The sequence below is a fragment of the Pleurodeles waltl genome, chromosome 12, assembly GCF_031143425.1.
Source record: "Pleurodeles waltl isolate 20211129_DDA chromosome 12, aPleWal1.hap1.20221129, whole genome shotgun sequence".
Classification (NCBI taxonomy): domain Eukaryota; kingdom Metazoa; phylum Chordata; class Amphibia; order Caudata; family Salamandridae; genus Pleurodeles; species Pleurodeles waltl.
Window position 1 is genome coordinate 586679189 of NC_090451.1, and position 18591 is coordinate 586697779.

An 18591-nucleotide genomic window follows, 5' to 3' on the forward strand; every position below is an offset into this window, starting at 1 on the left:
GAAAGAGCTGCGCCCAGCTTAAGGAATTTTATGAGGCCATGCACCTCATATTTGGGTGACCCGGGCCTTCTGGAACGCCTTCAGGTCCCACGATCTCAGGAGGGGCTTGCACTGAATCCCTGCTGTGGGGTTTGCCCTCCGCGCTAGTCGGGACCCATAGATCACCTGTTGGACTCCGAGCAAAGCCACCAGCGAGACTAAGACTTTCCACAGCACCACCAACAGCCACAGTAGCATCATCCCCATTGTAATTCCCTATTCCTACAGGGAGCTGGACGGTCATAGTCCAACGCCAGTTCCGGTGCCAGCCGGGACTATGCTGTCTGAATTGGAAACTGTGCCTTTTACATTTGACAGGCCTGGTGAGTGAAGCCAATGGGAAGGGTCTAAGAACCTTTATGGATACCAGCTCCTCCTAGATGAAACTGAGGACAACTAGTATGAGGAACCCAGTTTGCTTACCCACCACCCCATGATGGAGAGCTTAGTGGTCGAAGCCTCCACCTCTAGGATCGATCCCTGCACGTTCCCTACCACTCCAAGCAATAGGAAATTAAACTAGAGGCTAGATACCTTTGGCAAGAGAATGCACTCTTCTACAACTTTTCACTTTGGTCTGTGAACACCGTATGCCTTTTGGGACAATATCTCAATATGATCTGGGATTCAGTTGCACAAGTGTTGCCTGTGGTGTTCAAGGAGGCCAGAGCCATGCTCTCGGAGGCTATTGTGGACGGAAGAAATGCAGCAAAGTTCAGCACACTGTTGATTGGACACAACCGACTTTTTGAATAGAGCGATTTTATTGTCACTGGCCTTGTTGCGCCATGCCTGGCTGAGAATCAGTGGCTTTGATTGTTCTCGTATTTTTGAAGAGAAGGCGGACTCAGCACTGCAGCGGTTTAAGGACAGCAGAGCTACAGCCAGGTCCTTGGGCTTGACTTTGGCTCCTTGTCACCCCTAGTCCGCCTTCTGCACCTTTCATGGCAACAGAAGGGGCCTCCAAGTGTGTCTGTACCTCACCAGCCAGCACGGCAAACAGGCTTACCAGCCTTTTCATGGCCAAGGTAGCGGTCCCCATAAACCATATGGGACAGTTAGCCAGAGGTCAGGCCAGTCCATTTCAGGGAACAGCATGACTGTCTTTCTTCGGTTCTCTCCAGTGCTGATGTGATCTGAGGTCTTGGTGTCATTTTATGCCCAGAACTTGCTCTTTGGGGGATGTGGTGACAACTAACCAGTGGGTTACCAGGTCCCCTCCCACCTAATGGCTACATCCTGCAAAATGTGTCATCTAGCTCTGAGAAAGTAGCCTCTTTCTTGCATGGTTACCCACACTTTTGACCTGTTTGTGAGTGTTTCAGTGTGTTTTTACTTTGTCACTGGGATCCTGCTATCCAGGACCCCGGTGCTCATAGTTTGTTGCCTAATGTATGTGTTGTCAGTAGTGCTTGACTGTGTCACTGAGGATCTGCTAACTAGAACCTCAGTGCTTAAGCTCTCTCTGCTTTTAAGTTTGTCACTGTAGGCTAGTGACTTAATTTACTAATTTCAGTTGGCACACTGGACCCCCCCTTATAAGTCCCTAGTACATGGTACCTAGGTACCCAGGGCATTGGGGTTCCAGGAGATCCATAGGGGCTGCAGCATTTATTTTGCCACCCATAGGGAGCACAGACAAACCCTTGAACAGGCCTTGCCATTGCAGCCTGCATAAAATAACTCACACGTTATTTCACAGCCATTTTCACTGCACTTAAGTAACTTATAAGTCACCTATATGTTTAACCTTCACTTGCTGAAGGTTAGGTGCAAAGTTGCAAAGTGTAAGGGCACCCTTGCACTAGCAAAGGTGCCCGCACATAGTTCAGGGCCATTTCCTGGGACTTTGTGAGTGCGGGGATGCCATTACACGTGTGCACTACATATAGGTCAATACCTATATGTAGCTTCACAATGGTAACTCCGAATATGGCCATGTAAGATGTCTAAGATCATGGAATTGTCCCCCCATTCCAAATCTGGTTTTGCTGAGCCAATTCCATGCATCCACCATGGACCCCCAGTACTGCCAAATAGCTCTCTGAGGCTTGCACTGCAGCTACAGCTGCTGCCACCTCACAGACAGGGTTCTGCCCTCCTGGGGTCTGAGCAGCTCAGTCCCAGTAAGGCAGAACAAAGCATTTCCTCTGAGAGCAGGGTGTTACACCCTCTCCCTTTTGAAATAGGTGTTACAGGCTGGGGAGGGGTAGCCTCCCCCAGCCTCTGGAAATACTTTGAAGGTTACAGATGGTGCCCTCCTTGCATAAGCCAGTTTACACCGGTTCAGGAACCGCTTGTCCCCTGCTCTGGCACGAAACTGGACAAAGGAAAGGGGAGTGACCACTCCCCTGTCCTTCACCACCCCAGGAGTGGTGCCCAGAGCTCCTCCAGTATGTCCCAGACTTCAGCTATCTTGCGTTGCAAGGTGTGGGGGCACTCTGAAAGGCTCTTAGTGGCCAGTGCCAGCAGTTGACGTCAGGGACCCCTCCTGATAGGTCCTTACCTGATAAGGTAGCCAATCCCACTCACAGGGCTATTTAGGGTCTCTCCTGTGGGTTCTCTTCAGATTCTGCTTGCAAGTTTCCTTCAGGAATCCTCTGCAACTACCACTTCATCCTCTGACCTCGGATCAACCGCAGCCTGCTCCAGGAGCCGCTGTAACAGCAACAAAGTATCCACAAGGGATACTTTTCCTCTGCAACTTCAGCTCCAGCCAGCATCTGCAACAGTTTTCACAATGTGCACACTCTGAAGACTCCCTGTCTTCATCCTGCACCAGAAGGACCAAAGAAATCTCCTGTGGGGTGACAGTCACTCCTGTGCTCCAGCAGGCACCTTCTAAGACGACCGGTACCCTTGGACTTTTCCCACAGCGACGAGCTTGCTCCTAAGGACACAGAGGTTGGACCCCATCGACATAGACTGTCCTGAGGTCCTGCTGACGCAATTTGGAGGAGGTAAGACCTTGCCTTCCCCAAGAGCGACGGTACCCCTGTGTACTGCATTGTCTTCACCCCTGAGGCCCCTGTGCACTATTTGCAAAATTCCTTCCTGCACAGCCTGGCCCAGGTCCCCATTGCTCCAACCTGTGACGCTCAACTCGCTGAGTTGTTCTCCCGCAGCGTGGGACCTTCCTTTGTTGTGCTGCACTAACTGCATTTTGCACCTCCTTTGTCCCTGTGTCCGGGAACTCCCGTGGGTGCTGACTGGCATCCTGAGGGCTCTCTAAAGTGCTGAGAGCCCCCTCTTCTACCTCACACAGAGTTGAGGCCTCTAGGTCCCTCCTAGGTCCAGCCAGCACCATTTTGATGCAAAACGCATATTTGTCTTCACCATGGCTTGTTGGCGACTTCCAACATGAAATCACATCTGTATCCATCTTCACGTCGTGGGAAATCCTTTGCATCACGCAGGAACCTGCTGGCATCTGCCTAGGGTGCATTCCTGCAGTCTTTGACTAACCGGGGACTCTTCTTTTGCACCCTCATCTGGGTTGGCAGGGGCTCCTGTCCTTCTTGGAATGTCTTTCGACTTCTGGACTTGGTCCCCTTCCTTTGCAGGTCTTCAGGTCCAGGAATCCAGCAGGTGTTGTTTGCAGACTTGGCTGGTTACTGCAATATCCCAATCACAAGGTGGAGTGTGTCCTAAGGAAACTTGCAGTACTCTGGGGTGGGGTAATTTACTTACCTTTACTGTATTCTTACTCTCCCAGCAATTCTGCACACACTCCACTTGTCTGGGGGGGAATTCGTGATTCGCATTCAACTTTTAGTATATGGTTTGTGTTGCCCCTAGACCTATTTTCTCCCATTGCATTCTATAGTATTTCCTATTGTTTGCATTGTTCTTTGACTAGTTACTTGTCTAATTTTGGTGTCTAGTGTATATGTTGTATATAATACTTCCCTCCAGTAGGAGTATTGTCTCTAAGATATTTTTGGTACTGTGTTACCTAAATAAATACCTTTATTTTTGATAACAATGAGTATTGTCTTTACTTGTGTATAAGTACTATGTACCTATAAGTGGTATTGCATGAGCATTGCATGTCTCCTAGTTAAGCTTAGCCGCTCTGCTATAGCTACCTATATCAGCCTAAGCTGCTAGAACACCACTACTTCACTAATAAGGGATAACTGGACCTGGTATAAGGTGTAAGTACCCAAGGTACCCACTACAAACCAGGCCAACCTCCTACATTAGCTATCCTAGTGTGCAACATTTTACACACTCCCAAGATAGCAGGGTCTCTCTTGGTGTTTAGAGCTTGGTAGCCTACCCCAAAGGTGTGTGTGGCTACCTGAGGGCTACACATTCATAGGAGAACCAGTTTGGCAACTGTTTTCCCCTCTCTGTCCCCGATGCCAGCCTTTCTACCAATTCCGGAGAGCAATCTTCCTCATGTGTATCTGCCATTTGCCCTTCAAAAGTGGCTTCTCTTTTGAAGCTCACCTTCTGGGCTCACACCTGTTGTGGTTTCCTGCCAGGGAGAGATAATTCTTCATCCAACAGTAGGCCTCTATTATGTCCTTTCTTGGGAGTTATTCACACTTCTCCTCAGGTGGGCAGAAGGCTTGCGGCAAGCATCTGCAAACAGTCAATGAAAAACTCGGGCAACAGAGTCGCAACTTTCTAAAACTGCCTTTTACTCAAAGGTTACATTAAATTTGACTTGGGCAACAAGTTGGGTTTAATGATATCATTCGTTTGATATCTGAAGTATCTACCTTAATAGTCTCATTCAGAAGTTAGTGCAGCTTAGTTGTCCAAGTGTAACCCTGCACTCTCCAATGGGGCTAGTATCCTTTCCACAGTAAAAACGACAATTTGGGGATTTTGCTGTTAGGACATATGGAAAGACATCGTACCTTTTAATATACAACACTCTGCCTTAGAGATGACATATACATTAAAAAAGGAGATCCATACTTTTTCATTAGTTTAAATGGCAAAGTCAAGGTAGCAGTGTAAAACTGCTCTACCATGCTGCAGGCTCCCTCTCCCCCATCTATGATGCGCCCTCCCTTTCATGCTTTCCCCCGTATTGCTTTCTCGCCCAAGTGCTCCTCCCCCAGCTTCTCCTTGTACCACATTTCACATTATCATCCATTTGCTTGTTTCTGCCTGCCCCCTCAACCATGCCCTGTGTTGCTTCAACCCAACTCATTCTCCATTGTTGGTTCTGCCCCCCAACCTCGTCTCCAAGTTGCTTCCCCACTGCTTTTTTTAAAAAAAAAATTTTTATTTACCAATCAAACTCTGATCAGTAAATAGAAAGAAAATAAGTACCAGTGTCATTTTATAGGCACCTGCATATGTGGTGTGGTTGCCTATGCAACAATGTGCATTATAGGCTTTTTTTGGGGGATGCTGTACAGAAATCAATTGTCAAAGCCAATAGCTCCCAAAGGTGCGATCTTTTGCCTTTGCTAGTGATTGTTTTGTTGGTCTGGTAGTCTGTTTTGTAGGTTATAACAAAATAAATCTGCAGTTGATATTCACATTCTGTCCATTGCCACCCCGGCACTTGGTAATTCAAGTCGTAGTATAAGACAGCGTTCACAGTTTATTTTGATTATTTATACCGAATTTTATTAGTCTTCACTTGCTGATAATGGGATTTCTGCTCCTTCTGTTTTTCAAATGTTCCTATTTGTTATTTGATTGCTGACATTATTGCTTTGATTGTCTCTGCAGGAACAGTTGGTCAGGATATCACCCACACACAAACGTCCTCTGGCTTCACTATGTGGCAGACAAATTAATCAAAGAAATGAAATACAAAAAGAAGCCGACCACCCCAACCATGAAGAACATACACAAGAAACTGCTAGATTTCCACAAAGAGGTGCTCAAGTTCCACTCTGCCAGAGAGGTGCTTCACATGAGCTGCCTCTTCCAGTAGCATTCACAGAAGCTGCATGTGCCCACCAGCTGGACTTTAGGTGACACAGAAGTACTCACAGGACCCTCTGCCAGCCAACCTCTCGACAGTCTCCAGAAAAACAGATTGTAACAAGTAATCAAAGAATAAACCAGTCAAGAGAATAAACTTTGGAAATAGCACATAGTTGCCTTTTATTAGACCTGTTAACTACAGTGAGCTCAAGCCAGGTCATTCTTTGTGCCTTTCTCTTGCATAAGGCAGAAGCTGGTTCCTACGGCTGGGGCATCCTACTTTTGCACATGGACCTGGGTTTCTGTAGATGTGCTATGCATTTGGACTTAGCATATTTTTGATATAATGAATTGCCTCTGCAGTGACGGACCAACTTCACAGAAGACACCCTGAAAGGTGTGAAATTAGTGCAAACAGAAATAGTCTGAGTATTATTTTATATAATAAAAGGGAAGTGAACCATTATGCCACAGACCTGCACTTTTCTTTGACCCCATGTACTTTGAAACACACAGCCATTCTAATGTGGAGCATCCACAGCATTTCAAATTAGAGTATGGAAGTATAATTTTTTATCCCTGAAAGCCATTGAACAACTTGCACAGAGAGGTTTATAACAGTACTGGTGGCCCAGCAGGCCAACACAAATCTGCTTTTCCACTGGCGCAGTGTGATGGACATTCCAATCAAAAATTTCAGGCATAGCATGTAAAGATGCATTGCTATTTTCGAAAACAAAACTGGCGGACAGATAGAAGGGTGCAAATATGGTCAGTGTGCCACTCGCATGGAAGCAAATTGGATCACTTATAAATCACAAATGTGTTTTTTTTATTTTTAGGTATGCACCAACATGCATTAATTGTTGTATATTGGAGCTCTTTAAAACTGTCAGTTATTTGACTGGAAATCAAGAAAAGTAAAGCAACCATAGGTCTCCATTTAGATTGGATCATGGTGGTCCGCACAGAGGCGTGTGGGGATTCAAAGCAGTAAATTAAGTGTTATCCTGTATCATTGATAATTGACAAAAAGTGCTGGTGAATTGAGTCATTTAGGAGGAAATGATAGTCCCAAGTCAGGACAATGTCATACAATGGTTATTGCTCACTCTCGTGCTCATTGGACTTGTGTGCCACTCCAGCAAAACTGGCTTGATAAATCACTCCCAATTACGGGTAGCCTCAGGTTGGTATTGATTCACATAGGTGACCCTAGTGAATGCCCAATGCTTAAGGATGGTGTGAATTTTATTTTGACCCAAACTGGAAGTGTAAGGTGTGGCATGAGGATCGAAGGTGTGTTCCAACCATGGTTCAGCAAACTGGCAGCTGTGTATAAGCCTGAGATGTCGTAAAAACGTTTGAGATTTTACAAATTTGTACATCTGTATGGTAGGGGACATATAATGTAAAGGTTGAAGCTTAAATGCGTATGGAGCAAATATTGTGCACCCTATTACAGCTAATGGAAGTGTATTAGTGAAAGGGGGACAGCCTGTTTGAAGCAGCTGCTCTGTCTTTTTTTTTGCAAGCTTCATCTGCATTACAAAGCGGAACAGAGATCCCTCTTCAGCTGTGTCCAGTGAGTGACTATACCCACCTTACGTGGGATAGCTGAGGTGTCCATTCAACTCATGTTCCCCCTTTGATAGGTTTTCTTGGTGATGCACTGACTGTGCCACCTCTTTGTGGCATTCATCCTGAGAGAGACTTTTAGCTGCATATTCCTCACCTTTTGAACATTCCCCAGGCATCAGACTAGATCCTGAAACTTTTCAGTATAACCTCTATGTGCATGTGTGTGGCGCCTTATGAGGCCTGCAGCATTGATTGTGCCACCCACTTCAGTAGCCCCTTAACCATGTCTCAGGCCTGCTATTGCAGAGTCTGTGCATGCAGTTTTACACTGCCATATTAACCCTTTGGCGAGACCCAAACCTTCCCTTTGTATACATAGAAACCACCCCTAAAGTAGGACCTGGACAGCCCAGAAGGCAGGGTGCAATGTATTTGAAAGGCAGGACATGTACCTTTAAGTTTTGCATGCCTTTGTAGTGAAAAACTCCCAAAGTTATTTTTCACTTCTTCAGTGACTCTCCAATAAAATACAATTGGAATTACCTTATTACATTTTCTGAGTGTAACTTCAAATCGAGATGAGATAGACTTCAAGTTTGGTACCTCTGGAATGGCAATTTAAAATCCAAGCTTATAGTGTCTGATTTTAAATTACAATTCTGAAAATTCCACTTTGAGAAACCTCATGTTTTCTTACTTTAGCCATTCGGTGCCTCCTGCCTGGCTCTGATCACATGTCAGGGGTGGGCGACGGCTGAACTTTGTGTATTCCCCCTAGACAGCCACACACAATGAGAGCTTAGTGTGACTTGATGGGCCGTCCTGGCAGGATGGGAGGGAGGAGCTGGGCTCTCACTCACACCTGTGTCCTGTTGCCACACAAAGGCCTTCATAACCCCCCAGTAGTGAGATTAGAGCCATGGAAGGAAGGGCAGAGCCTTGGTGCACTTCAAAGGCCTTTATTTGAAGTATCCCACACTTCAGTGGCACCATTGGGTATAAGAACTGGACCTCAGACACCACCACTTCAGTACACTTCTGGACCTGTGTGAACTCTGTCAGGAAGAATGACTGCTGTGCTGCTAAAGGATTACAACTCTGCTGGACTCCTACTTTGCTGTGCTGCCTGCCACCCTCTGCCTGGGTGAGATGGAGTGGACCTGCATCACTTAAAGAACCAGAGTGACTCTATGAGCTAGTTGGCTGGCCTCCTGATGTGAAGTCTCAGGGACTTTAAAGGCTTCTAACCACAGTGCTTTTGCACCTGGACGTTGCCATCTGTATTTCTACCCTACCAAGTAATGCCATCCCAGTCCTGGACCCTTCGAAGTGGGCCTGAGGTGCTTGCCAGTGGAACTGATGAATCCTATCTGCTAAGCAACGCATTCCCGAGCAGAACCAGCTCATCAGCCCTCCTGCATGGATTGGACCCGTCGCAAAAGACATCACCACTGCATCCTGCATCTTGGGTTTGGTGCATCGCCTTTGGAACTGCCACTTCGCAATGCTTTTCCCGGCGCCGGCTCCTCACATTTCCCATCAATGCCAGCCCCAATAATGACACCAAAACACCACATCGCAGCTTCACTGCTCATCAGAACCGATGCATTGCCTCAGCTCTGCAGTGTATCCTCCAAACTGGCATTCATATTGCAAGCCCAGTCAACAGAGTCCTCGAGGTTGACGCAAAAGGACCTCGCACCGCAGCCTCTCCTCATTTTGGAACCAATACATTGCCTCAGCTGTGCATCACATCTTTGCGTTGGATCCACACTATGCTCGACAACCAGAATTTAAATGGTACTTTGTTGCAACGGGCCTAACTGGGTGCCTGTAGCCGGCCTGCGCTCCATTGCAGTCCGCCTGAACTCTTGACTCTGTCCCAGTCTGGTATGTACCGATATCCCCAATAGGGCTTCTTGGCAGTACTTCTACTTTAAATTTGAAATCCAATATCTCCAGTTCTACATATTGGATTTTTATCATTTTGGTCTAGATTTATTTATTAAATTCGAATGTATGTTTCTCATCTGGCGTGAGACCTTTTTGTGGGATGTTTTCACTGTTTTATTGTTCACAAATAGTTTACCTATGCCTCTAACTTAAGCCAGACTGCTCAGTGCCAAGCTACCAGAGGGTGAGCACAGGTTAATCTAGGGCTTTTCTGACACTTAACCTGACTAGGATTATGGTTGCTGCTTGATCAGGACCCCAGTCAACCAACACACCAGTTTCTAAAGGCATTAAGGAGTACTAAAGATTATAGGGTTTAGAGAAGGGTAGTGTCACGGAGAAGAAAGAGGTTTTTATTGTCCAGGGAAGGGTAACATAAGGGGTGGTGGGGCATTTTAAGGCTTCAGGGTATAGTGCATATAGAGGTAGTAAACATTTTTAGGGTTTAGGAAAGGGTAGCATTAAGGGGTAGTAAGAGGTTTTTAGGGTCCTTGGAAACGTAGTATTGCGTGTTTTTGGGGGGATTTAAGGAAGGGCATTGCTTAGGGGTAATAGGTGTTTAGGGATCAGGGTTGATAGTGTTAAGAGGTAGTAAGCATTTTAGAGGTCAGAATGGTGAGTAAAGGGGTAGGTCATTTTTGAGTACAGGAAAATGTAGCATTTGCTCTAGTAAGGGTTTCTTTGGATTCAGTGAAGAATGAGTAAAGGGCTAGTAGGGAGTTTTAAGGTTCAGGGAAGTGTAGCGTTAGAGGTAGAAAGAGGCTTATATAGTTCAGAGCAGGGTAGTGTTAAGGGTTAGTAAGGGATTGTGAAGTCAAATTACACAAATCCATGAGATCTCCTTAATGGCGTTTGATTCATGCTTTCATGGTTAGACAGAAGAGGTGAGATGCTACAGGAGGTCCCAGGAACTTGCTCATAGTAAAGCTACTGAGAAATTGTTGATCATTTTGAAGATCCTTGGGTATTAATATAATTTCCTTGTGTCTAGCTTTTAGCGAATGTTGGTTGCTTCTTGTCAGGCCATATGATGATATGCTGTAGAGAACAAGCAAGACAAAACAAGTAGGTGGTTTGTTAAACTGTTAAGTTATTAATGTTGAAATACAGAAGGTGCGCTGGTTCACTATAATATGCATACTGCAGTGATCACAAAGGATTTATATGGTGAATCATGTTTTATGATGAGCTCATTCTACATTATTGTATATAATGCTTACACTGATATAATTGAACAACTCAGTGAAGAGCAACTTGGAAAAATGTATAGGATTGGTAGCATTAAAGAGGATTGTAAGCGTCTTTTACGGTCAAGCAAGGATGACATTAAGGAGCAGAAATAATTTTTAAGGGGATTGTTAAGGGTTTTGAAAGCTCAAGGATGAGAAGCATTTAGGAGTACTGAGGGGTTACAGTACAATTAGATAAAGTAATGTTTATATGTAATAAAACAAATTTTCTAATTCTAGATTTTTGGTATTGTCATAAGACACAACTTTATTACCTCAACAATTTCAACCCAACTTTAATGTAGTGGACATTTTAAAAGTTAACTTTTATTACATGCAACATGTCACTCTACCACCAGCTATTTCATTGTTTCTAGCGTAGTCAGTACCACTAATATTTATTTATCATATCATCTAATTGCATTAATGTTAATGTGCAATGTTTTTATGTATTAGTTTTGAAGATAGTGAGAACCAATTAACTATAACATAATGTGCATGTGAGTGCACACAGATTAGATGTTGCAAAGTAGTGAACTAAAATCTAACATTTATTGTATGATGCTTGTCTTATCCCCATCCCCTAAACAGCCTACCAGAACTTCCCAATATAGACACCCTTGAAGAAGTCATGAGTGGTGAAAGGATTTTTGGAAATTACACGCTTGTTTAAGGTCTCACCTACATAATGCTTTAGCGATCTGTTTGGAAAGAGACCTGTAGTGGGATGTGTGTCCACTCCTTTCTCATAATTTTAAGGCTTTCTTGTCCATCTCAGTTCCTTTTCCCTGTTCCATGACTTTTCTTCCTATTCTTATCTTTGTCCCATCACAAGAGCATTTTAGTATTGTCGTTGTTTGATTGAATGATTCTTCCACAACTGTCAACCTCGCATTTTAATGCAGGAGTTACTAGTTTACCTTCATCTGTGTCTCACACTGACTTACCACACTCTTCATTAAGCCCACCGCTGCCATTTTCAAAACATTTTTCTTAAAACAAAAGAAAAATGATTCCAGGATGCCTGCAGAGCCTGTGTTAGCACAGAAGCCTGCCATCAGGGGGGAAAAATGCTTCGAGAACTAATGTCTTTGCCAGTGCTTGTTATTAGAAAGTAAAGACATTAACTGCCACATTTGTTTTTCTGTATACATATCAGCCAGGTCTGCAATTGGGTTCAACTGTAAAATGGTACCATTACCGACATACTATGCATTAGATGAGCCATCATTAAAAGGAGCTGTCCTACGAATGCAGTCACAATAGGTCTTGAAAACCAAGAAGACCTCATCAAACAAACATTCTGAAATGTCTTCACAGTGGTTATTAGTAATGCATGAATGTCAAGAGTTTGGAAGGACAGGAGTGCTAGTATATTTTGAAAAAAAGAGGGAAATTCTTCCATTTGGAAGAGGACGCATAACACACATAGTAGTGCCATGCTCCTTCATCGGCGACCTCTCCCCATTCTGGTAGGACAATGCCACCAGGGCAGACTCAACCTCTTGTTGAAGCTACACAAGAGGCAATTCTTAAATAAAGGCTCTTGGACAAAAGTGGGGATCCAGATATGTTAAAAACACCTTGCGGGCTACTGGTATATTTTCCTTTGGTAGTGGTGTCCACAGGTATGATTAAAACCAGAAGTAGGACAGTAGTACTGAGAACAATAGCTCAAACCTTCTCAAATAGCCAACATGCTTCTGCCCACACTGATCCTTTCCTAGTCTGGGACATTTGTCAGGACTAAGGATTCCTATCTTGGGCAGCATGCTACCGCTGCTACCTAATGTATTCATTAGACCACACTCAAGTCCAACCTGAGTGAAGCAGCTGGTATAGAGTCCTATTTGGAAATAAATAGACCACCTTTAGGAATGGCCACTAAATGTCCCTCTTATCTAATATTCCAATCTCAAACACACTTGTGAGCATGTAAGTGAAAATCACTGCAAAACAAGTGAAACTTGTGTGTCCCTTTTAGAAGCATGCATCACTGCCTTCTATATATTATAATTAACAATTGCAATAGGAGCAGATAAGTGTAGGGGCAACACAAACCATATACTCCAAAAGTGGAATGCGAACCACGAATGGACCCCAAACCTATGTGAGCTTGTAGAGGGTCGCTGGGACTGTAAGAAAACAGTGAGGGTTAGAAAAATAGCCCACCCCAAGACCCTGAAAGGTAGGTGTAAAGTGCACCTACTACCCCCAGAAACACAGAAGTCGTGATAGGGGGGTTCTGCAGGAAGAACAAACACCAGCATTGCAACAACAGTGGATTTCCGGACCTCAGTACCTGTAAGACAAGGGGACCAAGTCCAATAGTCGCGACAGTGTCGAGAGTGAGCAGGAGCCCAGGAAATTCCAGCTGAGGGTGCAAGGAAGCTGCTACCGGATGGAAGAAGCTTGGAGTTGTGCAAGAAAGAAGAGAGCTAGGGACTTCTCCTTTGGAAGACGGATGTGCCCACGTCGCGATGAAGCCTGCAGAAGTGTTCCCATGCAGAAAGACCGAAAACAAGCCTTGTTAGCTGCCAGGGTCGCTGTAGAGGTTTTTGGGTGCTGCTGTGGCCCAGGAGGGACCAGGATGTTGCCACTTGGAGGAGACAGAGGGGGCGCCCAGCAACGTAGGGAGCCCTCACAGAAGCAGGCAGCACCCGCAGAAGTACCTGAACAAACACTTGGAAGAAGAGTGAACCGGAGTCCACGCGAAGTCACAAAAGGGAGTCCCACGACGCAGGAGGACAACTCAGAAGGTTGTGCACTGCAGGTTAGAGTGTCGGGGACCCAGGCTTGGCTGTGCACAAAGGAAATCCTGGAAGAGTGCACAGTAGCCGGAGCAGCTGCAAATCATGCAGTACCCAGCAATGCAGTCTAGCGTGGGGAGGCAAGGACTTACCTCCACCAAACTTGGACTGAAGAGTCACTGGACTGTGGGAGTCACTTGGGCAGAGTTGCTGAGTTCCAGGGACCACGCTTGTCGTGCTGAGAGGGGACCCAGAGGACCGGTGATGCAGTCTTTTGGTGCCTGCGGTTGCAGGGGGAAGATTCCGTCGACCCACGGGAGATTTCTTCAGAGCTCCTGGTGCACAGAGGAGGCAGGCTACTCCCAGAGCATGCACCACCTGGAAACAGTCGAGAAAGCTGGCAGGATGAAGCGATACAAGGTTGCTAGTAGTCATCTTGCTACTTTGTTGCGGTTTTGCAGGCGTCCTGAGCAGTCAGCGGTCGATCCTTTGACAGAAGGTGAAGAGGGAGATGCAGAGGAACTCTCATGAGCTCTTCCATTCGTTATCTGGTGAGATCCCCAAAGCAGAGACCCTAAATAGCCAGAAAAGGAGGTTTGGCTACGTAGGAAGGAGGATTGGCTACCAAGAGAGGTAAGAGCCTATCAGAAGGAGCCTCTGATGTCACCTGCTGGCACTGGCCACTCAGAGCAGTCCAGTGTGCCACAAACACCTCTGTCTCCAAGATGGCAAAGGTCTGGGACACACTGGAGGAGCTCTGGGCACCTCCCCTGGGAGGTGCAGGTCAGGGGAGTGGTCACTCCCCTTTCCTTTGTCCATTTTCGCGCCAGAGCAGGGATGGGGGTTCCCTGAACCGGTGTAGACTGGCTTATGCAGAGATGGGCACCATCTGTGCCCATCAAAGCATTTCCAGAGGCTGGGGAGGCTACTCCTCCCCTGCCTTCACACCTATTTCCAAAGGGAGAGGGTGTTACACCCTCTCTGAGGAAGTCTTTTGTTCTGCCTTCCTGAGCCAGGGCTGCCTGGACCCCAGGAGGGCAGAAACCTGTCTGAGGGGTTGGCAGCAGCAGCAGCTGCAGTGGAGACCCCGGAAAGGCAGTTTGGCAGTACCCGGGTTCTGTGCTAGAGACCCGGGGGATCATGGAATTGTCCCCCCAATGCCAGAATGGCATTGGGGTGACAATTCCATGATCTTAGACATGTTACATGGCCATGTTTGGAGTTACCATTGTGATGCTGTACATAGGTAGTGACCTGTGTACAGTGCACACGTGTAATGGTGTCCCTGCACTCACAAAGTCCGGGGATTTTGCCCTGAACAATGTGGGGGCACCTTGGCTAGTGCCAGGGTGCCCACACACTAAGTAATTTTGTACCCAACCTTCACCAGGTGAAGGTTAGACATATAGGTGCCTTATAAGTTACTTAAGTGCAGTGGTAAATGGCTGTGAAATAACATGGACGTTATTTCACTCAGGCTGCACTGGCAGGCCTGTGTAAGAATTGTCAGAGCTCCCTATGGGTGGCAAAAGAAATGCTGCAGCCCCTAGGGATCTCCTGGAACCCCAATACCCTGGGTACCTCAGTACCATATACTAGGGAATTATATGGGTGTACCAGTATGCCAATGTGAATTGGTAAATTTTGTCACTAGCCTGTTAGTGACAAATTTGGAAAGCAGAGAGAGCATAACCACTGAGGTTCTGGTTAGCAGAGACTCAGTGAGACAGTTAGGCATCACCCAGCGAACACATACATATAGGCCACAAACTTATAAGCACTGGGGTCCTGGCTAGCAGGGTCCCAGTGACACATAACAAACATACTGACAACATAGGGTTTTCACTATGAGCACTGGGCCCTGGCTAGCAGGATCCCAGTGAGACAGTGAAAACACCCTGACATATACTCACAAACAGGCCACAAGTGGGGGTAACAAGGCTAGAAAGAGGCTACATTCTCACACATAATCACTAGAAATGATGGACAATCTGTTGTATGAAAGAGTAGGTTTCTAGGTCTCTGCTCTTTTATCAGCACCCTCCTTATTGGATGATACCATACTAGCCCAAACTATGTCTCAACTAAGGATTGGGATTCCATAGTTGAACTAAAATGATGTTAAGTCAAAACAATACTTCATGGAGTCGTTAAGGCAGAATATCTACGTGGAAACGTAGCCCCGAATGGTCTTATTGTAATGAATTAACCACGTATCTTCATTGAAGATAGAGTTTAGGAAAGACTGGTCACTTATCTTGTGGAAACACATTCAGGACCTGCTAGTCCACGTTATTAAAACAGCTAAGAGATTGTCAGAATCCCTGATGGTACAGATAAAAACAAGTGAGAACATTCTGAAATCAGGACTGTCTACAACTGTATTTCAGAAAAAACTGGAGGAATCAAATAAAATCATAGCAGAATACATGGAGTACCTTACCCACCAAAAGGTTACCAAGTTTCAGAAAGCTTTAAGGAAATTATTTCACGAAAAGGTGTACCCTTATTCTAAACATGATTATGTCCCGAGACCAAGTCAAAAATTAGATAATTCCTCAAGGAGCAGGTCAGCCTCCAATTCAGATAATGACTCCCGCTCAGTACCACACCAGAGAAGAGGGAGAAGGTGGAACCAATGGGGATGTCGTAATTCCCCACTTATGGTTGGTTCTTTTCCCCCTAAAATGAATATCCTTGTGGTCGGACACCCAACTATGGGATTACCCCCTCAGTTTGGACCACTGCACTTCTTACCTCCCACAAACTACACCAAGGTTGCATCCACCTAGCCATTTTTTAGAGAGGGCCCATGGATGAGGAAGAGGGAAAAAGAAGGGAGTCACCTGGCAGAACAGAGATGTCCAACAAGTAACATGCTTTGAGAAGCTGGCCAGGTTTGTAGTGGGTACCAGAGGTACTTACACCTTATACCAGGTCCAGTGATCCAACTTCGTGAAATGTAGGCAAGGTCTAGCAGCTTAGGATGTCTAGAGGTAGCTGTAGCAGAGCAGCCAAGGCTGAACTAGGAGATATGCAAAGCTCTTGCAATACCACTGTAGTCACACAGTAATTAGACACAAGAAAGACAATACTCAGTGCTACCAAAAATAAAGGTACTTTATTTTAGTGACACAAGGCCAAAATATCTTAGAGGCTATACTCCCTCTGGAGGGAAGTATTATTATACACAGTATATACACTAGTAACCAAAATCAGGTAAGTAAACAGTCATAAAATAGTGCAAACAGTGAAAAACACAATAGGTTGCAGTGGGCATAGGGGCAATACAAACCATATGCTAAAATAGTGGAATGCGAGTGTTGTTTTCCCCCTATGCAAGAGTAGTGTGTAGAGGGGCACTGGGAGTGTAAGAGAGCACCAAAGGTAAATAAAATACCCCACCCCAGAGCCCAGGAAAACAGGAGTCAAGTACAGCATGTTTCCTCAGAACAAACTAGGAGTCATGGTAAAGGATTATGCAAAAACCAAGCAAGACTGCAAGATACCAATGATGGATTTCTAGACCTTAAGGCCTGCGGAGAGAGGAGACCAAGTCCAGAAGTTGATGAAAAGTCCAGGAAGAACAGGAGCCCCTGCTGACCCGGATGAAGGTGCAAGAATGGATTCTCCAGTTGGAAGAAAAAGTCAGAAATGCACCAAAGACAGCTGCGGGTTCCTGCTTGGTGCAAGATATATCCCACGTTGAGTTGTTGGCTGGTTTTCATCGTTGGATTCCGCCAACGAGTCTTGGCTCACGCAAATGTCGCGGTTGGCAGGTAAAGTTGCTACCTGGGCCCAGGAGGGACCTGGGTGCCTCAACTTGGACTGAGGAGACAGAGGTGGCTCTCAGCACTTTAGAGAGCCGTCGGAAGTCAAGGCAGCATTCACAGGAGTCCCAGACCACAGGGACAAAGGCATTGTAAAACTCTGCCATTGCAGCACTACATAAAGGGGTCCCGTGCTGCCGGAGAACAACTCAAGGACAAGAGTGTTGCAGGATAGAGTGCTGGGGACTTGGGCTACGCTGTGCACGGAGGATACTTAAAAGGAAGCAAAGAACGCAGTGCACAGGGGTACTGCCTGGCAGGGGGAGGCAAACTCTTACCTCCACCAAATTTGGACAGCTGGACCTTTGGACATTTAGGATCACTTTGGTTCACCACCTGTGTTCCATGGTTTATACTCGTCGACAGGGGAGGAGTCCCACAGTACGGGTTGTCGTTGCAGAGAGGTGCTTGCTGAAGCACGGAAGTTACTCCGTCACTCCACAGGAGGTTCCTTCGGTCCTTCTGGTGCAGAATGAAGGCAGTCCTCAGAGCATGCGCAACCTGGAAACTGTTGCAGTTGCTGGCAGGAGCCGAAGTTACAGTTGCAGTAGCCTTCTTGGATACTTTGTTGCAGTTACAGCGTTCCTGGAGCAGTCTGCGGTCGATCCGACGGTCAAAAGCTGAAGCAGAGGATGCAGTGGAGTCCTGGTGGAGTCTTGCAAACCGATTCTGAGGAAACACCCAGAGGAGAGACCCTAAATAGCCCTGAGAGGGGGGATTGGTCACCTATCAGGAGGGGTCTCTGATGTCACCTGCTGGCACTGGGCATTCAGGTGCTCCCAGAGTTCCCTGACCATCCTGAAAACACAATGACCGAACCCAGGGACACTCTGGAGGAGTTCTGGTCACCACCCTTGGGGTGGTGATGGACAGGGGAGTGGTCACTCCCCTTTCCTTTGTCCAGTTTCCCGCTAAAGCAGGGACCGGGGGTCCCTGAACCGGTGTAGACTGGATTATGCAAGGAGGGCACCGTTAGTGCCTTCGAAAGCATTTCCAGAGGCTCTGGAAGGATACCCCTCCCATGCCTGTAAAGCCTATTTCCAATGGGAGAGCGTGTAACACACCACTCCTAAAGGAAATGCATTGTTCTGCCTTCCGGGGATTGAGCTGCTCAGGAGGGCAGAAACATATCTGTGAAGTGGCAGCAGCTGGGGCTGCAGTGGAAACCTCAGAGAGCTGGTTTGGCAGTACTGGGGGTCCATGCTCGATCCCCAGGGTGCATGGAATTGGTCCCCTGATACCAGAATCGGAATTGGGGGTAAAGTTCTCAATCTTAGACACCTCACATTGCCATATTCGGAGTTACCA

General features: G+C 46.3%; 1 protein-coding gene across 2 annotated transcripts in view; it reads left to right on the forward strand.

Moving 5' to 3' along the window:
- HASPIN (histone H3 associated protein kinase) overlaps nt 1-6406 on the forward strand; it is an 854350-nt gene extending 847944 nt beyond the window's left edge. The window contains exon 16 of one of the 2 annotated variants that reach the window (XM_069217741.1): nt 5740-6406. In XM_069217741.1, coding sequence (XP_069073842.1) covers nt 5740-5947 — 208 coding nt within the window. In that variant the 3' untranslated portion in view covers nt 5948-6406. The remainder of the gene's footprint in view (nt 1-5739) is intronic. The other variant, XM_069217740.1, reaches the window with a different exon arrangement.
- The last annotated feature ends 12185 nt before the right edge of the window (nt 6407-18591 follow it).